The 19,806-nt window shown below is 46.6% G+C and overlaps 1 protein-coding gene across 1 annotated transcript in view; it reads right to left on the reverse strand.

The window, feature by feature from the left end:
- Nucleotides 1-14,826: 14,826 nt before the first annotated feature.
- The window catches only part of LOC125457170 (lysozyme C-1-like), a 67,458-nt gene continuing 62,478 nt past the window's right edge, over nt 14,827-19,806 (reverse strand). The window contains exon 7 of the mRNA XM_059650021.1: nt 14,827-14,936. Coding sequence (XP_059506004.1) covers nt 14,870-14,936 — 67 coding nt within the window. The 3' untranslated portion in view covers nt 14,827-14,869. The remainder of the gene's footprint in view (nt 14,937-19,806) is intronic.

Below are 19,806 nucleotides of genomic sequence, written 5' to 3' on the forward strand. Positions count from 1 at the left end.
AACCCAGTGCTTCTATACACTGCTTAAAATGTGGAGATTAGAATTACATGCTCTTCTGTAAGTGTGGTTAAACTAATATTCTTTCTAAGATTCTAACGTTGAATATATTTTAGCATCATTTCCCTCCTTTATAATTCTGTCTCTCTAGAAATAAACCAAAGTATTTGGTTTATAATTTTAATGGCATTTCTAACCTGTGACACACCTTTGTGGTGTTGATGTATTTGTAGTCAGACTGTTTTGTTCCTCAGTTCCACCATACCCAGCACAATTCAGTTAAAATGCAACCTCTCTACACTTCTTTCCAGAAGGCACTGTCACAGAAATACTTGTGTTGAACTTTATTTGCTAATGATTTGCAGGTTATTAACACCCTTCTGTAATTTAATGCACTCCTTGGAATTGGCTATCACCGCCACCCACCAATTAATTAAATGTTTAGAAACTTTGAAAATTTTTGACTCCAACATGTTGGCTAGAAAATCTTACCTGTGAATATCTGTTGGTTTAGACAATAGACAATAGACAATAGGTGCTGGAGTAGGCCATTCAGCCCTTTGAGTCAGCACCACCATTCACTATGATCATGGCTGATCATCCACAATCAGTAAGATAATAAAATGTGAGGCTGGATGAACACAGTAGGCCCAGCAGCATCTCAGGAGCACAAAAGCTGACATTTCGGGCCCATCTGATGAAGGGTCTAGGCCCGAAACGCCAGCTTTTGTGCTCCTGAGATGCTGCTGGGCCTACTGTGTTCACCCAGCCTCACATTTTATTATCCTGGGTTCCCATTATCACATCCACAATCAGTATCCTGTTCCTGCCTTATCCCCATAACCCTTGATTCCACTATCTTTAAGAGTTCTATCTATCTCTTTCTTGAAACTATCCAGAGACTTGGCCTCCACTGCCTTCTGGGGCAGAGCATTCCGTATATCCACCACTCTCTGGGTGAAGAAGTTTTTCCTCAACTCTGTTCTAAATGGCCTACCCCTTATTTTTAAACTGTGTCCTCTGGTTCTGGACTCCTCCATCAATGGAAACATACTTCCTGCCTCCAGATTGTCCAATCCCTTAATAATCTTATACGTCTCAATCAGATCTCCTCTCATCCTCCTAAACTCAAGAGTATACAAGCCCAGTCACTCCAATCTTTCAACATATGATAGTCCCGCCATTCCGGGAATTGACCTCGTGAACCTACGCTACACTCCCTCAATAGCCGTAATGTCCTTCCTCAAGTATTGAGACCAAAGCTGCACACAATACTCCAGGTGCGGTCTCGCCAGGGCCCTGTACAGCTGCAGAAGGATCTCTCTGCTCCTATAGTCAATTCCTCTTGTGATGAAGGCCAGCATGCTATTAGCTTTCTTCACTGCCTGCTGTACCTGCATGCTTGCTTTCATTGACTGATGTACAAGAACACCCAGCTCTCGATGAACTTCCCCTTTACCTAACTTGACTCCATTGAGATAGTAATCTGCCTTCCTGTTCTTGCCACCAAAGTGGATAACCACACATTTATCCACATTAAACTGCATCTGCCATGCATCCGTCCACTTACCTAGCCTGTCCAAGTCACCCTGTATTCTAATAACATCCTCCTCACATTTCACCCTACCACCCAGCTTTGTGTCATCAGCAAATTTGCTAATAAAACATTTAATGCCTTCATCTATATCATTAATGTATATTGTAAATAGCTGCAGACCCAGCACTGAACCTTGTGGTACTCCACTGGTCACTGCCTGCCATTCCGAAAGGGACCCGTTTATCACTACTCTTTGCTTCCTGTCAGCCAGCCAATTTTCAATCCAGTTTGTCATGAATATTGTTCTTTCTCATCCCCACATTTTCGGCTGGAGCAGAGAACATAGAAGATTCTAATAACATTAGGGTATTAATTCTAACTTCAAAGGTTCTTGAAAATTCTGTCACATGGCACTCCTATCTCTAACTTTCCATTTTTGTTTCTTGTACTGTGTTGCCGATATTTTTATCAATAAGAAATTATACATTTCTGTAAAAATATACACCGTCTGTTTTCTCTTGAATTTTCTACTGCATTGTCCTGGAGATTAATCTTTAATTTTTGGAATCTCCAGGACTATCTTGAGCATTTGGTAACACCATTTTGAAATGCAAGGGTGTTACTCTGACCGCGTCAACATTTAACAGACCAGGGCTCTTTTCATTTCAGAAGGAAGAACTGAGGGACAGCAAACTGTGAAAAGGTTTGAGAGGGAAGCCAAGAGAAGTGTTTTTCTTTGCAGGAGAAATTGGTGTATTGGCTATCATTAACAGGGGGATTGAGTTTAAGAGTCGTGAGATCTTGTTGCAGCTCTATAAAACTTTGGTTAGACCGCACTCGGAATACTGCGTCCAGTTCTGGTCGCCCTACTATAGGAAAGATGTGGATGCTTTGGAGAGGGGTCAGAGGAGGTTTATCAGGATGCTGCCTGGACTGGAGGGCTTATCTTATGAAGAGAGGTTGACTGAGCTCGGACTCTTTTCATTAGAGAAAGGGAGGAGGAGAGGGGACCTAATTGAGGAATACAAGATAATGAGAGGCATAGATAGAGTTGATAGCCAGAGACTATTTCCCAGGGCAGAAATGGCTAACATGAGGGGTCATAGTTTTAAGCTGGTTGGAGGAAAGTATAGAGGGGATGTCAAGGGCGGGTTCTTTACACAGAGAGTTGTGAGAGCATGGAATGCGTTGCCAGCAGCAGTTGTGGAAGCAAGGTCATTGGCGTCATTTAAGAGACTGCTGGACATGCATATGGTCACAGAAATTTGAGGGTGCATACATGAGGATCAATGGTCGGCACAACATTGTGGGCTGAAGGGCCTGTTCTGTGCGGTACTGTTCTATGTTCTATGTTCTAAAAACTATTGTACATTTTGTCAAGAAGAATGCAGAAGCAGAATATCATTTAATGGGGTGAAAGCAGAGAGCTAAAGCAAAATACTGTACCTGATAGATTTCTGAAACACCAAGCAACAGAAACTGCTGGAGAAACACAGCACGTCTGGCAGTATCTGTGGAGAGAGAAAAAGAGTCAATGTTTCAGGCACAATATCGTTCTTCTTTAGCTGAAGCCAGACAATGCCTCAGAACAGGGACATCCTGACATCTTCGACATGAATTACAAATAATACCATGCAAGTGCAGCAGGTAATTAGAAAGACAAGTAGAATGTTAACCTTTATTGCATTATCAGAGGGCAGTTAAGCCCAGCTAAGGCCATGCCAAAGGGCAATTAGGAGTCAACCTCATTACTGCCGATCTTCAGTCAAGTAGGGCAAACCAGATGACAGTAACATAAACAGAAGTTGCTGGAAAATCTGAACAGGTCTGGCAGCATCTGTAAAGAAATGATCAGAGTTAACGTTTCGGGTCTGGTGACCGTCCTCACAACTGATGGTTGCTGGGAAGGCGTTGGTTTAGATGCAGAAAGTAGGGAAGGTGTTGGGGTAAGGATTGAACAGAATAGAAACAAAAACAAAATTGCTGGAAAAGCTCAGCAGGTCTGGCAGCATCTGTGGAGGAGAAAACAGAGTTAATGTTACGGGTCCGGTGACCCTTCCTCAGATAGACCCTAGGGTCGAGGCCCAAAACTTCAGCTTTCCTGCTCCTCTGATGCTGCTTAGCCTGCTGTGTTCATCCAGCTCTACACCTTGCTATCTCTGTTGATCTTCCAGCTTGCGTTGGGCTTCACTGGAACACTGTAGCAAGCCAGAGACAGAGATGCTTTTCTGGTTGCAGCAAGCGCGAGCGAGAGCTTGGAGCAGGAGCCTGTCGGGAAGCCGGTGAGTCACGGTTTTTGAATCTTTAAAAAGCTGACCTTGTGAATAGGCGGAGGGACGCTGAGCAGGAGCCAACACGGGACTGGTGAGTGAGTGAGGTAATATATTTGTGTGGTTGCGTTACCCGAAACACTACCCGGGTAGTGTGTCCCACCCATCCTCCTCCTCTAACCAAAAAAATGGTTCTGTGTGCCTGATTGGTAAGGTAACTAGTTTATTGTTTATTCTTTATTTTTTAAGTCTTGGGGATTTAGAATAATGGGAACGGAGGTCAGGGCAGTTGAATGTTCCTCCTGCAGAATGTGGGAGGTACGGGTCACCACTAGTGTCCCTGCTGACTACATCTGCGGGAAGTGCACCCAACTCCAGCTCCTTGAAAACCGCGTTAGGGAACTGGAGCTGGAGCTGGATGAACTTCGGATCATTCGGGAGGCAGAGGGGGTTATTGAGAGGAGTTACAGGGAGGTAGTCACTCCTCAAGTACAGGAAAAAGACAGATGGGTTACGGTCAGGGGACTGAAAGGGAGCCGGCAGGCAGTGCAGGGATCCCCTGTGGCCATTCCCCTCAACAATAAGTATACCGTTTTGGATAGTGTTGGGGGGGACGACTTACCAGGGGAAAGCAGTGGGGCACAGGTCTCTGGCACAGAGTCTGTCCCTGCTGCTCAGAAGGGAAGGGGGAAGAGGAGCAGAGCATTAGTCATTGGGGACTCCATAGTTAGGGGGACAGATAGGAGGTTCTGTGGGGACGCGAGAGACTCACGGTTGGTGTGTTGCCGCCCAGGTGCCAGGGTGCATGATGTCTCTGATCGTGTTTTTGGGATGCTTAAGGGGGAAGGGGAGCAGCCCCAAGTCGTGGTCCACATTGGCACCAACGACATAGGTAGGAAGAGAGATGGGGATTTAAGGCAGAAATTCAGGGAGCTAGGATGGAAGCTGAGAGCTAAGACGAACAGAGTTGTTGTCTCTGGTTTGTTGCCCGTGCCACGTGCTAGTGAGGCGAGGAATAGGGAGAGAGAGGAGTTGAACACGTGGCTACAGGGATGGTGCAGGAGAGAGGGGTTTGGATTCTTGGATAATTGGGGCTCTTTCTGGGGTAGGTGGGACGTCTACAAGCCAGATGGTCTTCACCTGAACCAGAGGAGTACCAATATCCTGGGGGGGGGAAATTTGCTAAGGCTGTTCGGGTGGGTTTAAACTAATTCAGCAGGGGGATGGGAACCAAAATTGTAGTTCGACTATAGAAAAGGTTGAGAGTAGGGTAGTCCGAAATAAAGTTTCAGGGAAGCAAGATGGCACCGGCAAGCAAGAAGCTGGATTGAAGTGTGTCTACTTCAATGCCAGGAGCGTCCGGAATAAGGTGGGTGAACTTGCAGCATGGGTTAGTACCTGGGACTACGATGTTGTGGCCATTTCGGAGACATGAATAGAGCATGGACAGGAATGGTTGTTGCAGGTTCCGGGATTTAGGTGTTTCAGTAAGAACAGAGAAGATGGTAAAAAGGGCCGAGGTGTGGCATTGTTGGTCAAGGACAGTATTACAGTGGCAGAAAGGATGTTTGGGAGCTCGTCAACTGAGGTAGTATGGGCTGAGGTTAGAAACAGGAAAGGAGAGGTCACCCTGTTGGGAGTTTTCTATAGGCCTCCGAATAGTTCCAGAGATTTAGAGGAAAGGATAGCAAAGATGATTCTCGATAGGAGTGAGAGAGACAGGGTAGTTGTCATGGGGGGCTTCAACTTTCCAGATATTGACTGGGAACACTATAGTTTGAGTACTATAGATGGGTCAGTTTTTGTGCAGAGTGTGCAGGAGGGCTTCTTGACACAGTATGTACATAGGCCAACAAGGGGCGAAGCTGCATTTGATTTGATACTGGGTAATGAGCCCGGCCAGGTGTTAAATTTGGAAGTAGGTGAGCACTTTGGTGATAGCGATCACAATTCTGTTATGTTTACTTTAGTGATGGAAAGGGATAGGTGTATACCACTGGGCAAGAGTTATAGCTGGGGGAAAGGCAATTATGATGAGATTAGGCAAGATTTAGGGAGCATAGAATGGGGAAGGAAACTGCAGGGGATGGGTGCATTAGAAATGTCGAGCTTATTCAAGGGAAAGCTCCTGTGAGTCCCAGATAAATATGTACCTGTCAGGCAGGGAGAAAGCTGTAGAGTGCGGGAGCCGTGGTTTACGAAGGAGGTGGAATCTCTGGTCAAGAGGAAGAAGAAGGCTTATGTTAGGATGAGGTGTGAAGGCTCTGTTAGGGCACTTGAGGGCTACGAGGTAGCCAGGAAAGACCTAAAGAGAGAGCTCAGAAGAGCCAGGAGGAGACATGAGAAGTTGTTGGCGGATAGGATCAGGGTAAACTCTCAGGCTTTCTATAGGTATTTAAGGAATAAAAGAATGACGAAAGTAAGATTAGGCCCAATCAAGGATAGTAGTGGTAAGTTGTGTGTGGAGTCAGATGAGATAGGGGAAGCGCTAAATGAATATTTCTCAACAGTTTTCACTCTAGAAAACGACAATGTTGTCGAGGGGAATACTGAGATACACGCTACTAGACTAGGTGGGATTGAGGTTCACACGGAAGAGGTATTAGAAATCCTTCAGAAGGTGAAGATAGATAAGTCCCCTGGGCCGGATGGGATTTATCCTTGGATCCTCTGGGAAGCCAGGGAGGAGATTGCCAAACCTTTGGCATTGATCTTTAACTCGTCATTGTCTACAGGAATAGTGCCAGATGACTGGAGGATAGCAAATGTGGTTCCCCTGTTCAAGAAGGGGAGTAGAGACAACCCTGGTAATTATAGACCAGTGAGCCTTACCTCATTTGTTGGTAAAGTGTTGGAAAAGGTCATAAGGGATAGGATTTATAATCATCTGGAAAAGAATAAATTGATTAGGGATAGTCAGCACGGTTTTGTGAAGGGAAGGTCGTGCCTCACAAACCTTATTGAGTTCTTCGAGAAGGTGACCAAACAGGTAGATGAGAGTAAACCGGTTGATGTGGTGTGGATGGATTTCAGCAAGGCGTTCGATAAGGGTCCCCACAATAGGCTATTGTACAAAATGCGGAGGAATGGGATTGCGGGAGATACAGAAGTTTGGATCAGAAATTGGCTTGCTGAAAGAAGACAGAGGGTGGTAGTTGATGGGAAATGTTCATCCTGGAGACCAGTTACTAATGGTGTACCGCAAGGGTCGGTGCTGGGTCCACTGCTGTTTGTCATTTTTATAAATGACCTGGATGAGGGCGTAGAAGGATGGGTTCGTAAATTTGCAGATGACACTAAGGTAGTTGGAGTTGTGGATAGTGAGGAAGGATGCTGTAGGTTGCAGAGTGACATAGATAAGCTGCAGATCTGGGCTGAGAGGTGGCACATGGAGTTTAATGCAGACAAGTGTGAGGTGATGCACTTTGGTAGGAGTAACCGGAAGGCAAAGTACAGGGCTAATAGTAAGATTCTTAGCAGTGTAGATGAGCAGAGAGATCTCGGTGTCCATGTACACAGATCCTTGAAAGTTGCAACCCAGGTTGACAGGGCTGTTAAGAAGGCATACAGTGTTTTAGCTTTTATTAATAGAGGAATCGAGTTCTGGGACCAAGAGGTTATGGTGAAGCTGGTCAAAACTCTGGTGTGGCCGCACTTGGAGTATTGTGTACAGTTCTGGTCACCGCATCATAAGAAGGATGTGGAAGCTTCGGAAAGGGGGCAGAGGAGATTTACTAGGATGTTGTCTGGTCTGGAGGGAAGGTCTTATGAGGAAAGGCTGAGGGACTTGAGGCTGTTTTCATTAGAGAGAAGAAGGTTGAGAGGTGACTTAATTGAAACATATAAAATAATCAGAGGGTTAGATAGGGTGGATAGGGAGAGCCTTTTTCCTGGGATGGTGACGGCGAGCACGAGGGGCATAGCTTTAAATTGAGGGGTGAAAGATATAGGACAGATGTCAGAGGTAGTTTCTTTCCTCAGAGAGTAGTAAGGGAATGGAACACTTTGCCTGCAACGGTAGTAGATTCGCCAACTTTAAGTACATTTAAGTCATCATTGGACAAGCATATGGACGTACATGGAATAGTGTAGGTTAGATGGGCTTGAGATCGGTATGACAGGTCGGCACAACATCAAGGGCCGAAGGGCCTGTACTGTGCTGTAATGTTCTATGTTCTATGTTGGCCAGGGAACAGGGTGGTGCATTGAAGTGGTAGGCAACGGGTAGCTCAGGGTCGTTTTTGTGAGCAGAGCGTAGACGTTCTGCAACGTGGTCACCTAGTCTATGCATCGTTCCCCTCGTGTAGAGGAGACCAGACTGTGAGCAGACAGTGCAGTAGATGAGGTTCTGGGAAGTGCAGGTGGAGTGTCGCTTCACCTGGAAGGTATGTTTGGGCCCTTGAATACTGGAGAGGGAAGTAAATGGGCAGGTGTTACACTTTCACCTTTTCCAAGAGAAGGTGACATAGGTCTGTGGGGGCAGGGTGGGGGGATGTTCGGGGTGAAGAAAGAGTGGACCAGAGTGTCCCAGAGGGAACGGTTCCTGCAGACATTGGACAAGGGAGGGTAGGGGAATGTGTGTCTGGTGGTGACATCTTGCTGGAGGTGGCGGAAATGTCATCTGATGATCTTCTGGATGCGGATGCTGGTGGGATGGTTAGGATAAGGGGAACTCTATTGCTGTTGCGGGAGCGAAGAGAAGGGGTGAGGGCAGAAGTGCGGGAGATGGGTTGGTCCTAGTTGAGGGCCTGTTGATAACGGGGCTGGAGAATTCGTGTTTGAGGAATAAGGTGGACATTTCGGAGGCTCCCTTGTTGAAGTTGGCCTCATCTGAACATATGCAATGGAGACGGAGGAACTGAGAGAATGGGATGGAGTCCTTACAGGAAGTCAGGTATGAGGATATATAGTTCAGGTAGCTGTGGGAGTCAGTGGGTTTGTAATGGATATTAGTGGCCAGTCTATCCCCCAAAATGGAAACAGAAATGTCGAGGAAGGGGAGGGAGGAGTCAGAGATAGATCAGGTGAAAGTGAGGGCAGGGTGGAAATTGGAAGTGAAATCGATGAACTTTTCCAATTCCAGAGAGGGAGGGAAGCAGCACCAATGATATCATTGATATATCAGAGATAAAGTTGTGGGTGGGGTCCGGAATAGGACTGGAACAAGGAACGTTCCACGTACCCCACGAAGCGCTGGCGCAACCGAGGTCTACGTGGATATCCATGGCCATCTCTCTGACCTGAAGAAATGGAGAGGAGTTAAAAGAGAAAGTGTTGAGGATGAGGACGATCTCTGCCAAGCAGAGGAGGGTGGTGGTGGTTGGGAATGATTTAGGTCTTTGCTCCAGCAAGAAGCTGAGAGTCCTAAGGCCCTCCTGCACATCCCTGGTAAAGAGTCGGCGGCTGGAGCCTGAAAACTGGAAAGTTTGGAACTGGCATAAAGTGTCAAAGGAATCATGGATATCAGTGTGGGCAGGGATTGGAACATAGGGGAGGAGACTGAGTCAAGGTAGGAAGAAATGTGAGGCAGGAGCAGGCTGAAACAATAGGTCTACCTGGACAGTGTAATAAAGTGTGAAACTGGATGAACACAGCAGGCCAAGCAGCATCTCAGGAGCACAAAAGCTGACGTTTCAGGCCTAGATCCTTCATCAGAGAGGGGGATGGGGAGAGGGTTCTGGAATAAATAGGGAGAGAGGGGGAGGCGGACCGAAGATGGAGAGAAAAGAAGATAGGTGGAGAGTAGAGTACAGGTGGGGAGGTAGGGAGGGGACAGGTCAAGGAGGTGGGATGAGGTTAGTAGGTAGGAAATGGAGGTGCAGCTTGGGGTGGGAGGAAGGGATGGTTGAGAGGAAGAACAGGTTAGGGAGGCAGAATCAGGCTGGGCTGGTTTTGGGATGCAGTGGGGGGAGGGGACGAACTGGGCTGGTTTTGGGATGCGGTGGGGGAAGGGGAGACTTTGAAGCTGGTGAAGTCCACATTGATACCATTGGGCTGCAGTGTTCCCAAGCGGAATATGAGTTGCTGTTCCTGCAACCTTCGGGTGGCATCATTGTGGCACTGCAGGAGGCCCATGATGGACATGTCGTCTAAAGAATGGGAGGGGGAGTGGAAATGGTTCGCGACTGGGAGGTGCAGTTGTTTATTGCCAACCGAGCGGAGGTGTTCTGCAAAGCGGTCTCCAAGCCTCTGCTTGGTTTCCCCAATGTAGAGGAAGCCACACCGGTTACAATGGATACAGTGGGACTACCTGGACAGTCCTGTTTTCGGATTTTTGGAAGAAGGTAGAAGCGAGCTGTGCAGGTATGGGGAACTATCAGCTTGGAGGCAATGGAGAGGGTTGGTGGTGGTGGTTTGGGGTTTTGCGGGGGAAGTTACCAGATGAAATGAGATCAGTTACCATTGTATATACAATGGCCCGATGTGCCCTCGTAGGTTCATGGTGCAGGGGAGGGTTGGAGGAGGTATCTGAGAGCTGCTACTCAGCATCTGCAATGTAGAGGTCAGTATGCCAGACTACAACAGCACCACCCTTATCGGAAGGCTTATTAACAAAGTCAGGGTTAGATCTAAGTGCGCGGAGTGCTGTCAGTTCAGAGGGAGATCAGTTGGATTTGGCTAGTCGGGGCAGTGAAATTGAGGTGACTAATGCCACATCGACAGTTCTCAATGAACAGATCGAGTGCAGCTAAAAGGCCTGAGGGAGGGGTCCAGGTGGAGGGAGAGCATTGGAGTTGGGCGAAGGGGTCTGTAGGATGGGGAGAGGACTCTTGTTCAAAGAAATGAGCACAGAGGCGAAGACAGCAGAACAAGCATTCAGCATCCTGTAGGGCACAAAATTCATTAAGGTGGGGATGCAGAGGGATAAAACTGAGACCTATGAGTGCAGAGTGTTCAGCATCAGAGAGAGGAAGTTTAAGTGGAATGGTGAATATCTGACAGGGTGTTGGGGGAGGGGATAGAGTCAGAGGGAAGGAGATGAGAGGAGGGTTCCAGAGGGCCATGGGTATCTCTGTGTTGTTGCATCTTGTGGGCCTTGATGCCTGAAAGGAAAAGAAAAAGTTTCTTGTTAGCATGACGAATGAGCAGGAAGATGAAGTACAACGTGCAGCCCAGAGCCAGCACATTGCGATGCTGTTGGAGAGAAATGTTGAGAGTGTGCATGTGATGCCACATGGCACTGCGTGTGGATCTCGGGATGCAGCGAGATCAGCTGTCCGTGGAACATTGAACATCACGGAGATATCTGTGATTCTGGGAGGATTCAAAACAGGAGGGATAAAACTTCAGTTGGAATCCACATGGGGTGAGTCTGAGTCGGAGGCAGTCACTGACGAATGTGATATTGCTGTGGAAATGAGTTTAGCAAATACCTGCTCAAACACCAGGAGTGAGTGAAATTAATGTTGGTGGACAGGAAGAAAGATTGGAATGGAATTACAGTAACATCTTTTCTTCCTTAAAATTCATTAGTGAGCCAGATGGGTTTTTAATTCATGGAATCCCTACAGTGTGGAAACAGGCCATTCAGCCCAACAAGTCCACACTAACACTCCAAAGACCATACCACCTAGGCTCACCCCTCCTTCCCTGTCCCGAGGATCCTGCATTTCCCATGGCTAATCCACCTAGCCTACACATCCCTGGGCAGTAGGAACAACTTAGCATGGCCAATCCACCTAACCTGTACATTTTTGGATTGTGGGAGGAAACTGGAACACCTGGAAGAATGTGCAAACTCCACACAGACAGTCACCCGAGGCTGGAATTGAACCCAGGTCCCTGGCACTGTGGGGCGGCAGTGCTAACCACTGAGCCACCGTGCCATCCCATGGTGGTTGTCTGGTCACTAAAGGTGAGGTTTTAGCTCCAGATTTCTACTGAATTGAAATTTCATCATCTGCCCCTTGGTGGGATTTGGAGCATTTTGCCAGGCCTTTAGCTGGGACACTCAGGACTCCTAGTCCGTTGATTTTGCCATTACTTCACTCACCTCTCCCTACTTAAGGCGCTGGAGGTAGAAAGGTCACCCAGGCCGACTCCTGAGATAAAGGTCTTGCCTTGTCAGGAAAGGTTGTGCAGGTCGGAACACTACTCACCAGAGATAAGAAAGATAAAAATGATCTCATTGAAGCGTGTAAGATTCTGGGAGGTCTGAAGGTGAGGGTATTTCCTGATGTGGGAGGATTTAGGGCTAGAATGCACAGTTTCATAATAAGACATCTCCCAATTAAAGTGCAGATGAGGAGGAATTCCTTCTGTTGATTCAATGTTCGCTAATCTTTTCTGCAGATTGACCAATGGAAGCTGAATCATCAAACATTTTCAAGGCTGAAGTGGATCGATTTTTGATCAGTGCTGAACAGGGGGTGATGGCAGCTTGGCAGGAATGTAGAGTTGAGACCACCAGGAAAGTGATTGTATTCAATGATGGACCAGGCTCGACGAGCTGAAGGACCACCCCAATTCCTTGTGATCGTACAAGAAGTAGTTGAGAAAAGCATCAAAATCCTTGAGGGGAACCATAATAAATACATCAGGAGAAAGAGGTAGGTAGTTAAAGGTAGGAGGAGGCTCACAAGGAGCTTGCATACCTTCAGAGACTCGGTAAGCCGAAAGGCCAGTTTCTGGGATAACAAAGTGGGAGCTGGATGAACACAGCAGGCCAAGCAGCATCACTGGAGCAGGAAAGCTGACGATTCGGGCCTCGACCCTTCATCAGAGAGGGGGATGGGGAGAGGGAACTGAAATAAATAGGGAGAGAGGGGGAGGCAGATCGAAGATGGAGATAGATAGGTGGAGAGGAGACAGACAAGTTAAACAGGCAGAGATGGAGCCTGTAGAAGTGAGTATAGGTGGCGAGGTAGGGAGGGGAAAGGTCAGTCCGGGGAGGACGCACAGGTCAAGGGGGCGGGATGAGATTAGTAGGTAGGAAGTGGAGGTGCGGCTTGAGATGGGAGGAGGGGATAGGTGAAGCTTGTGAAATCCACATTGATACCATTGGGCTGCAGGGTTCCCAAGCGGAATATGAGTTGCTGTTCCTGCAACCTTCGGGTGGCATCATTGTGGCACTGCAGGAGGCCCATGATGGACATGTCGTCTGAGGAATGGGAAGGGGAGTTGAAATGGTTCACGACTGGGAGGTGCAGTTGTTTATTGCAAACCGAGTGGAGGTGTTCTGCAAAGCGGCCCCCAAGCCTCCGCTTGGTTTCCCCGATGTAGAGGAAGCCACACCGGGTACAATGGATACAGTATACCACATTAGCAGATGTGCAGGTGAACCTCTGCTTAATGTGGAAAGTCATCTTGGGGCCTGGGATAGGGGTGAGGGAGGAGGTGTGGGGGCAAGTGTAGCATTTCCTGCGGTTGCAGGGGAAAGTGCCGGGTGTGGTGGGGTTGGAGGGGAGTGTGGAGCGGACAAGGGAGTCCCGGAGAGAGTGGTCTCGGTATTGTATATATAATGTAACTTGTAACATGTTGTAGTGAACCAACAACAAAAGAAAGTGCCATTGCTAACTATGTGCTTCAGTGATTGGGAGAACAGAACAATTAGACGTCTCTCTGAAATGAAAAACTTAAGCTCTGATATTTGCATTTTTCTTTATTTGCTTATGGCTTTTGGAGTAAATGCACAGCAATTTTAAAGAGCAGAAAATATTCTTGGATTTACTGTGACAGTTTGTGTATGAGCATGAGTACGACACCGAGATATATTGGCGGTTACCATGGCAGCCACTCACAGTAACAAGATCCAGTGTTAGTACTGTCTTCTTGAAGGAAATTTAATGTAAGCTTCAGGCCTTAATTGAAGAGTATGTGAGAAAGCAGGAACAGGCAACTGAGCTAGATGATTAGCCATGATCACAGCCAATAGTGATACAGGCCTGAGGTGCTGAATGGCCAACTCCTGCTTCTAGCTTCTATGCAACCATTCTGTTCATCAGATCACTGTTTCTCCACCCACTACCGCTCAAAAATGTACAGCATAATCATTTATTTCTCAGCTGTTATTTGATTAACTTGAAAATCTCACTGTAGTTGTTTTTCCCCAATGAGATGGTGTTACCACACCTGTTAGACCCTTGCTGACTTTCTCTGTTCTGTACTTAGTTGTTATGAGGACTGACGTGCTCGAGTCTAGATGTTTCTTGGAGGGTCATGCAGACTCAATGAGCCAAAAGGCTCTTTCTGCGCTGAACTGTTTCTATGAGTCAGATGAAGGTGGATTTTAAATAAATTCCTGAAAGGAGGCAACTTCTTCATTTTTCATAAATTTTATCTTTTACTGTCTTGCAGATTTTGTGTTTATCTTGTATAGGTCCACAGGCTCAGGCTTCTTTCTAATGAGAGGGGAGAAATGACCATTGCTCACGCTTACAGGCTACATTCACTGGGATTTAAGAGCATAAGTGACTGTGGGAAGCCTCATTGGAACCATGGGAAACTCCCACAGCATTCCTCTCTGACAACTGACAGGAGCTTTTTTTTTGTAGCTTTATCTGAGATTACTGTCAATGTGTGGTGGTCACACAGGCGAACACCTTAAATATATTCCCATGCTAGCATGCACATATGGAATTTCAGCTATCACTGGACGGTGAACAGAGCTGGAGCTGTGGAAATTGTCAGACTCACTAATTTATCAATGCTAAAATACTGCCCTTTGTTTATTAGTCACACCAGTAAGCCACACACAATCTAAAACAAGACTGTTAATGCAGCAAGGTAGGAACAGCTGATGTTCAAATGTTCCTGGCCTAAATTTCTCAATTCTGTTTGAGAATTACGTCTCCACACTGACGTGGTATCAAGTATAGATCCTATCTCCAGGGATGCAAGCATTTCTGTCACTGGTCCAAATTCAAGGTGGTGAATTGATGAAAGCGAGTTCTGATCACTCACTAATCAAATGCACTGAATGTGATAACATAAACTTACATATGAATCGCCTCTAGAAATGCAGGTTAACCAATCACACCTTTACTGGACATTTAACAAATTCAAGCTAACTAGTAAATGCAACACACGTTCTGTGTTGGATCCAACAGGTGAATTATTTCATGAATTATAGTTTACAGTCATCCAGAAAATCGCCTAGGTTTCGACTCTGGCAATTTTTCTTCCAGCTGTACCTGCAAAAGAAAAACCATAAATATAGTTAAACAAGAGGAAACTCCAGGGCCAGCCACTGGAAGAATCAACAAATGTTCATTGTTTTTTCCAAGGATCATTCACATCAAATGTTAACTCAGTTTTCTTCTTGTCTCAGGATGCTGCTAGACCTGCTGAGCACATCCAGCACCTTCTGTTTCAGGCTCTGATTTCTTCGCAGGTGTCAGAGGTTATAACTGGGTATAACATTTGTCCATTCTCTCTTCTTTATTCCTTGGAAGTAGGGGGCCACCGGCAATGCCAGCATTTATTAGTTACCCTCAGCATGGCTTGCTGGGTCACTTCAGAGGGCAATTAAAAGATAACCCCATTGCTGCGTGTCTGGAGTCACACGTCGGACAGACCAGGTAAGGATGGCAGATTCCCTTCCCGAAGGGATTTTAATGAACCATATGTGTTGTTTGAGTGACAAGTGATGGTCACCATCACTGAGAACAGCTTCAGAATGCTAGATTCATTAACTGAGTGTAAATTCACCAGCTACCAAGCTGGGATTGACCAATGACCCTAGACCATTATTTATGTGATGGCTGTACTGATTGGAACCGGATGGGTTTTGTTGATATGAGATCCTTCATTGGGGGCATTAACCTGAGCCATTCAGGAAAACACTGGCTGACCAATGCTAACAGGGGATGAGGGGATCTCTTGTGGCGCCATGGTAGAGTTCTATCCCTGAGAGTCCCAGGTTCAAGTTTCACCTGCTCCAGAGATGTGTAATAACATCTTTGAACAGGTTGATTAGGAAAACTGGTTAAATAAAATTGATTTGAGAACTGAGGACAACTTAAAAAATATCTATTAACAGGGGATTTAGGATCTCCTCAGTTCAGGGGACTGACTCTGATCTGGCTGGCCATAGCCAGGGAAATAAAGACTGGCTTGTGATGGGATCCCCTCCTCTGTGCAGTTATTTCAAACCCTATGTTTTAGACTTCTCACACAGCAACTCGATAACTGGATTTTACTTCCTTTGCTTTTTTCTTTGTAGGCATGTGGGGAAATGGGTATTCTTGTGCAGAGTGGTAAGACTGTAAATTAGAATAAAGAGCAAAGGCCAATACAGCACAGGAACAGGCCCTTCTACCCTCCAAGCCAATGCTGATACATTTTGCCCTTCCATACAAAAACTTTCTTCACTTACAGGATCCGCATCCCTCTATTCCCTTCCTATTCATATCTTGGTCCATGTGCTTCTTGAACGCTGCTATTGAGTCTGTTTCTACCACCTCCTCTGGCACTGCTTTCCAGGCACTCACCACCCTTTGTGTGAAAAGCCTGCCTCACACATCTCTTTTAAACTTGTCCCCTTGCACCTTAAACCTGTGTCCCCTAGAAATTGTCCCCTCCACCCTGGGAAAAAGCCTCATACTTTCTACTCTGTCCATGCCATTCACAATCTTATAAACTTCTATCAGGTTGCCGCTCAACTCCTGCATTCCAGTGAAAACAAATGCAATCTATCCAAACTTTTTTCATAGCTAAAATCCCCCAGACCAGGCAACATCCTGGTAAACCTTTTCTGTACCCTCTCCGAAGCATCCACCTCCTTCTGGTTGTTGTATGATAGTGAAAATTGTATAATCTTTATATAAGATTAACCTTTAATGCTTCATCATTGACTTTGCTTTTCACTTTGGTGCAAGAGAAATTATTGGAAAAGGTTCCCAGGAGCAAGATCCACATGCACTTAGAAGGAAATGAACTTTTTAGAGTAGACAGCAAGGTTTTGCCTGGGGAATATCGTGCCTCAATAACTTGAGCGAGTTTTTTTTGAGGAGGTAACAAAGATGATTGATGAGGGGCAAGCAGTTGATGCTATTCACATGGACTTCAGTAAAGCCTTAGACAAAGTCCCTCATGGCAGTCTGGTGCAAATGGTGAAGTCTTAATGTATCATGGGTGAGCCGGCAAGATGGATACGGAACTGGTCTAATCACACAAGACAGAGGAATAGCAGTGGAAAGGCACTTTTGGAATGGAGGGTTGTGGCAAATGGAGTTCTACAGGTATCAATGCTGGACCCTTGCCATTCATGGTCTACATAAATGTTTTGGAGGAGAATGTAGCTGGTCTCATTCGAAGGTTTAGGGACGATACAAAGATTGGTGGAGTTGTAGATAGTGAGCATGATTATCAGACGATGTAGCAGGATACAGATCAGTTGGAAGCATGAGCAGAAAAATGGCAGATGGAATTTAATCCGGATAAATGTGAGGTGATGCATTTTGAAAGGTCAAGTACCGATGGGAATTACACAGTGAATGGCAAAACCTTTAGGGGTGTGCAGAGGGATCTAGGTATTCAGCGAGACATTGACAGAATGCAGAGCTGGGCTGAGAAATGGCAGATGGAGTTCAACCTGGATAAATGCAAAGTGATGCATTTTGGAAGGTCGAACTTAAATGCTGAATATAGGATTAAAGGCAGGATTCGCAGCAGTGTGGAGGAACAGCGGGATCTTGGTGTTCAAGTGCAGAGCCCCCTCAAAGTTGCCACCCAGGTGGATAAGGTTGTTAAGAAAGCATATGGTGTTTTGGCTTTCATTAACGGGGGATCAAGTTTAAGAGCCGCGAGGTTATGCTGCAGCTCTACAAAACCCTGGTGAGACCACACTTGGAATATTGTGTCCAGTTCTGGTCACCCTGTTATAGGAAAGATGTGGGGGCTTTGGAGAGGGTGCAAAGGAGGTTTACCAGGATGCTGCCTGGACTGGAGGGCTTGTCTTACTAGGAGAGGTTGACTGAGCTCAGACTTTTCTCTCTGGAGAGAAGGAGGAAGAGAGGTGACCTGATCGAGGTGTACAAGGTAATGAGAAGCATGGATAGAGTCAATAGACAGTGACTTTTCCCCAGGATTGACTGCCACGAGGGGTCATAGTTTTAAGGTGTGAGGAGGAAGTTATAGAGGAGATGTCAGAGGGAGGTTCTTCACCCAGAGAGTTGTGAGCGCATGGAATAGTTTACCCGTGGTAGTCGTGGAAGCAGAGTCATTAGTGACATTTAAGCGACTGCTGGACATGCACACGGACAGCAGTGAATTGAGGAGAATGTAGGTTCGGTTATTTTATTTTTGGATTAGGATTATTCCACGGCACAACATCGTGGGCCGAAGGGCCTGTACTGTGCTGTACTTTTCTATGTTCTATGTTCTATGACTGAAGGTGGTAGCGCAGGTAGATAAGGTAGTGAAAATGACTTATGGTACACTTGCCTTCATTTGAAAGGCTATTGTGTATGAGGATAGATAAGTTACGCTACAGCTTTATAGAACTTTAGTTAGGCCAGTCTTGGAATATTGCATAAGTTCTGGTCGCCTCACTATAGGAAAGATGCGGAAGCTTGAGAGAGGATGCAGTGGAAATTTACCAGGACGCTGCCTGGACTGGAGGGCAGGTCTTATGAGGAAAGGTTGAAGGAGCTCGGGCTTTTCTCATTGGAGCGAAGAAGGATGAGAGGTGACTTGATAGAGGTGTACAAGATGATGAGAGCATAGATAGAGTAGATGGTCAGAGACTTTTTCAAGGGGTGGAAGTGACTATTATGAGGGGGCATAATTTTAAGGTGCTTGGAGGAAGGTATAGGGGAGATGTCAGAAGTTCTTTACACAGAGAGTGGTAGGTGCGTGGAATGCCAGCGATTGTAGTGGAGTCAGATACATTAGGGACATTCAAGCAACATTCAAGAAGGGAAGGGGGGATAGGAAGAGAGTGATGGTCATTGGGGCCACAATAGTTAGAAGGACTGATAGAATGTTTGCCGGGAACGAAAGAGACTCACGGTTGGTGTGTTGCCTCGCAGGTGCCAGGGTCTGTGATGTCTCAGATCATGTCTCTGGGTTCCTGAGGGGAGAGGGTGACCAGCCCCAAGTCATGGTCCACATAGGCACCAACGACATAGGTAGAAAGAGGGATAGGGATGTCAGACAGGATTTCAGGGAGCTAGGGTGGAAGCTGAGACCTAGAACAAACAGAGTGGACATCTCTGGTTTGTTACCCGTGCCACATGATAGCGAGGCAAAGAACAGGGAGAGATTTCAGCTGAAGACGTGGCTGCAGGGATGGTGCAGGAGGGAGGGCTTCAGGTACATGGACAATTGGGGCTCATTCTGGGGAAGGTGGGACCTGTACAAACAGGACGGTCTCCACTTGAACCAGAGGGGCATGAATATCCTGGGTGGGAAATTTGCTAGTGCTATTCGGGTGGATTTAAACTAGCTTAGAAGGGGGATGGGAAACTGAGGTGTAGTCCTCGTACACAGGAGGATGATCGTAGGGAGGACATGGACAGGACCTCACTGTCACAGGAGTGTGCTGGCAGACAGCAAGCTGGGTTGAAGTGTGCATACTTTAACGGCAGGAGTAACCAGAATAAGGTAGGTGAGCTTGCAGCTTGGATAGGTACCTGGGGCTTCGATGTTGTGGCCATTTCGGAGACATGGATAGAGCAGGGTCAGGAATGGATGTTGCAGGTTCCAGGGTCTAGATCTTTCATTAAGGTCAGGAAAGGTGGTAAAAGAGGGGGAGGTGTGGCTTTCTTAGTCAAGGACAGTATAACGGTGGCTGAAAGAACTTTTGACGAGGACTCGTTTACTGAGGTTGCGAGGAAGGTTTGTCGACTGAGTCAGTGTGGGTGGAAGTTAGGAACAGCAAGGGAGCAGTCACCTCACTGGGGGTTTTCTACAGACCCCCAAATAGCAGCAGGGAGATCGAAGAACTCATTGGCCGGCAGATTGCTGAAAGGTACAAATGAAGCAGGGTTGTTGTTATGGGTGACTTTTAGTGCAGATGGTTTGGATGGAGCCGTTTTTGTCGGGTGTGCTCAGGAGGGT

Source organism: Stegostoma tigrinum, chromosome 12 (genome assembly GCF_030684315.1).
Source record: "Stegostoma tigrinum isolate sSteTig4 chromosome 12, sSteTig4.hap1, whole genome shotgun sequence".
NCBI classification, from domain to species: Eukaryota; Metazoa; Chordata; class Chondrichthyes; order Orectolobiformes; family Stegostomatidae; genus Stegostoma; species Stegostoma tigrinum.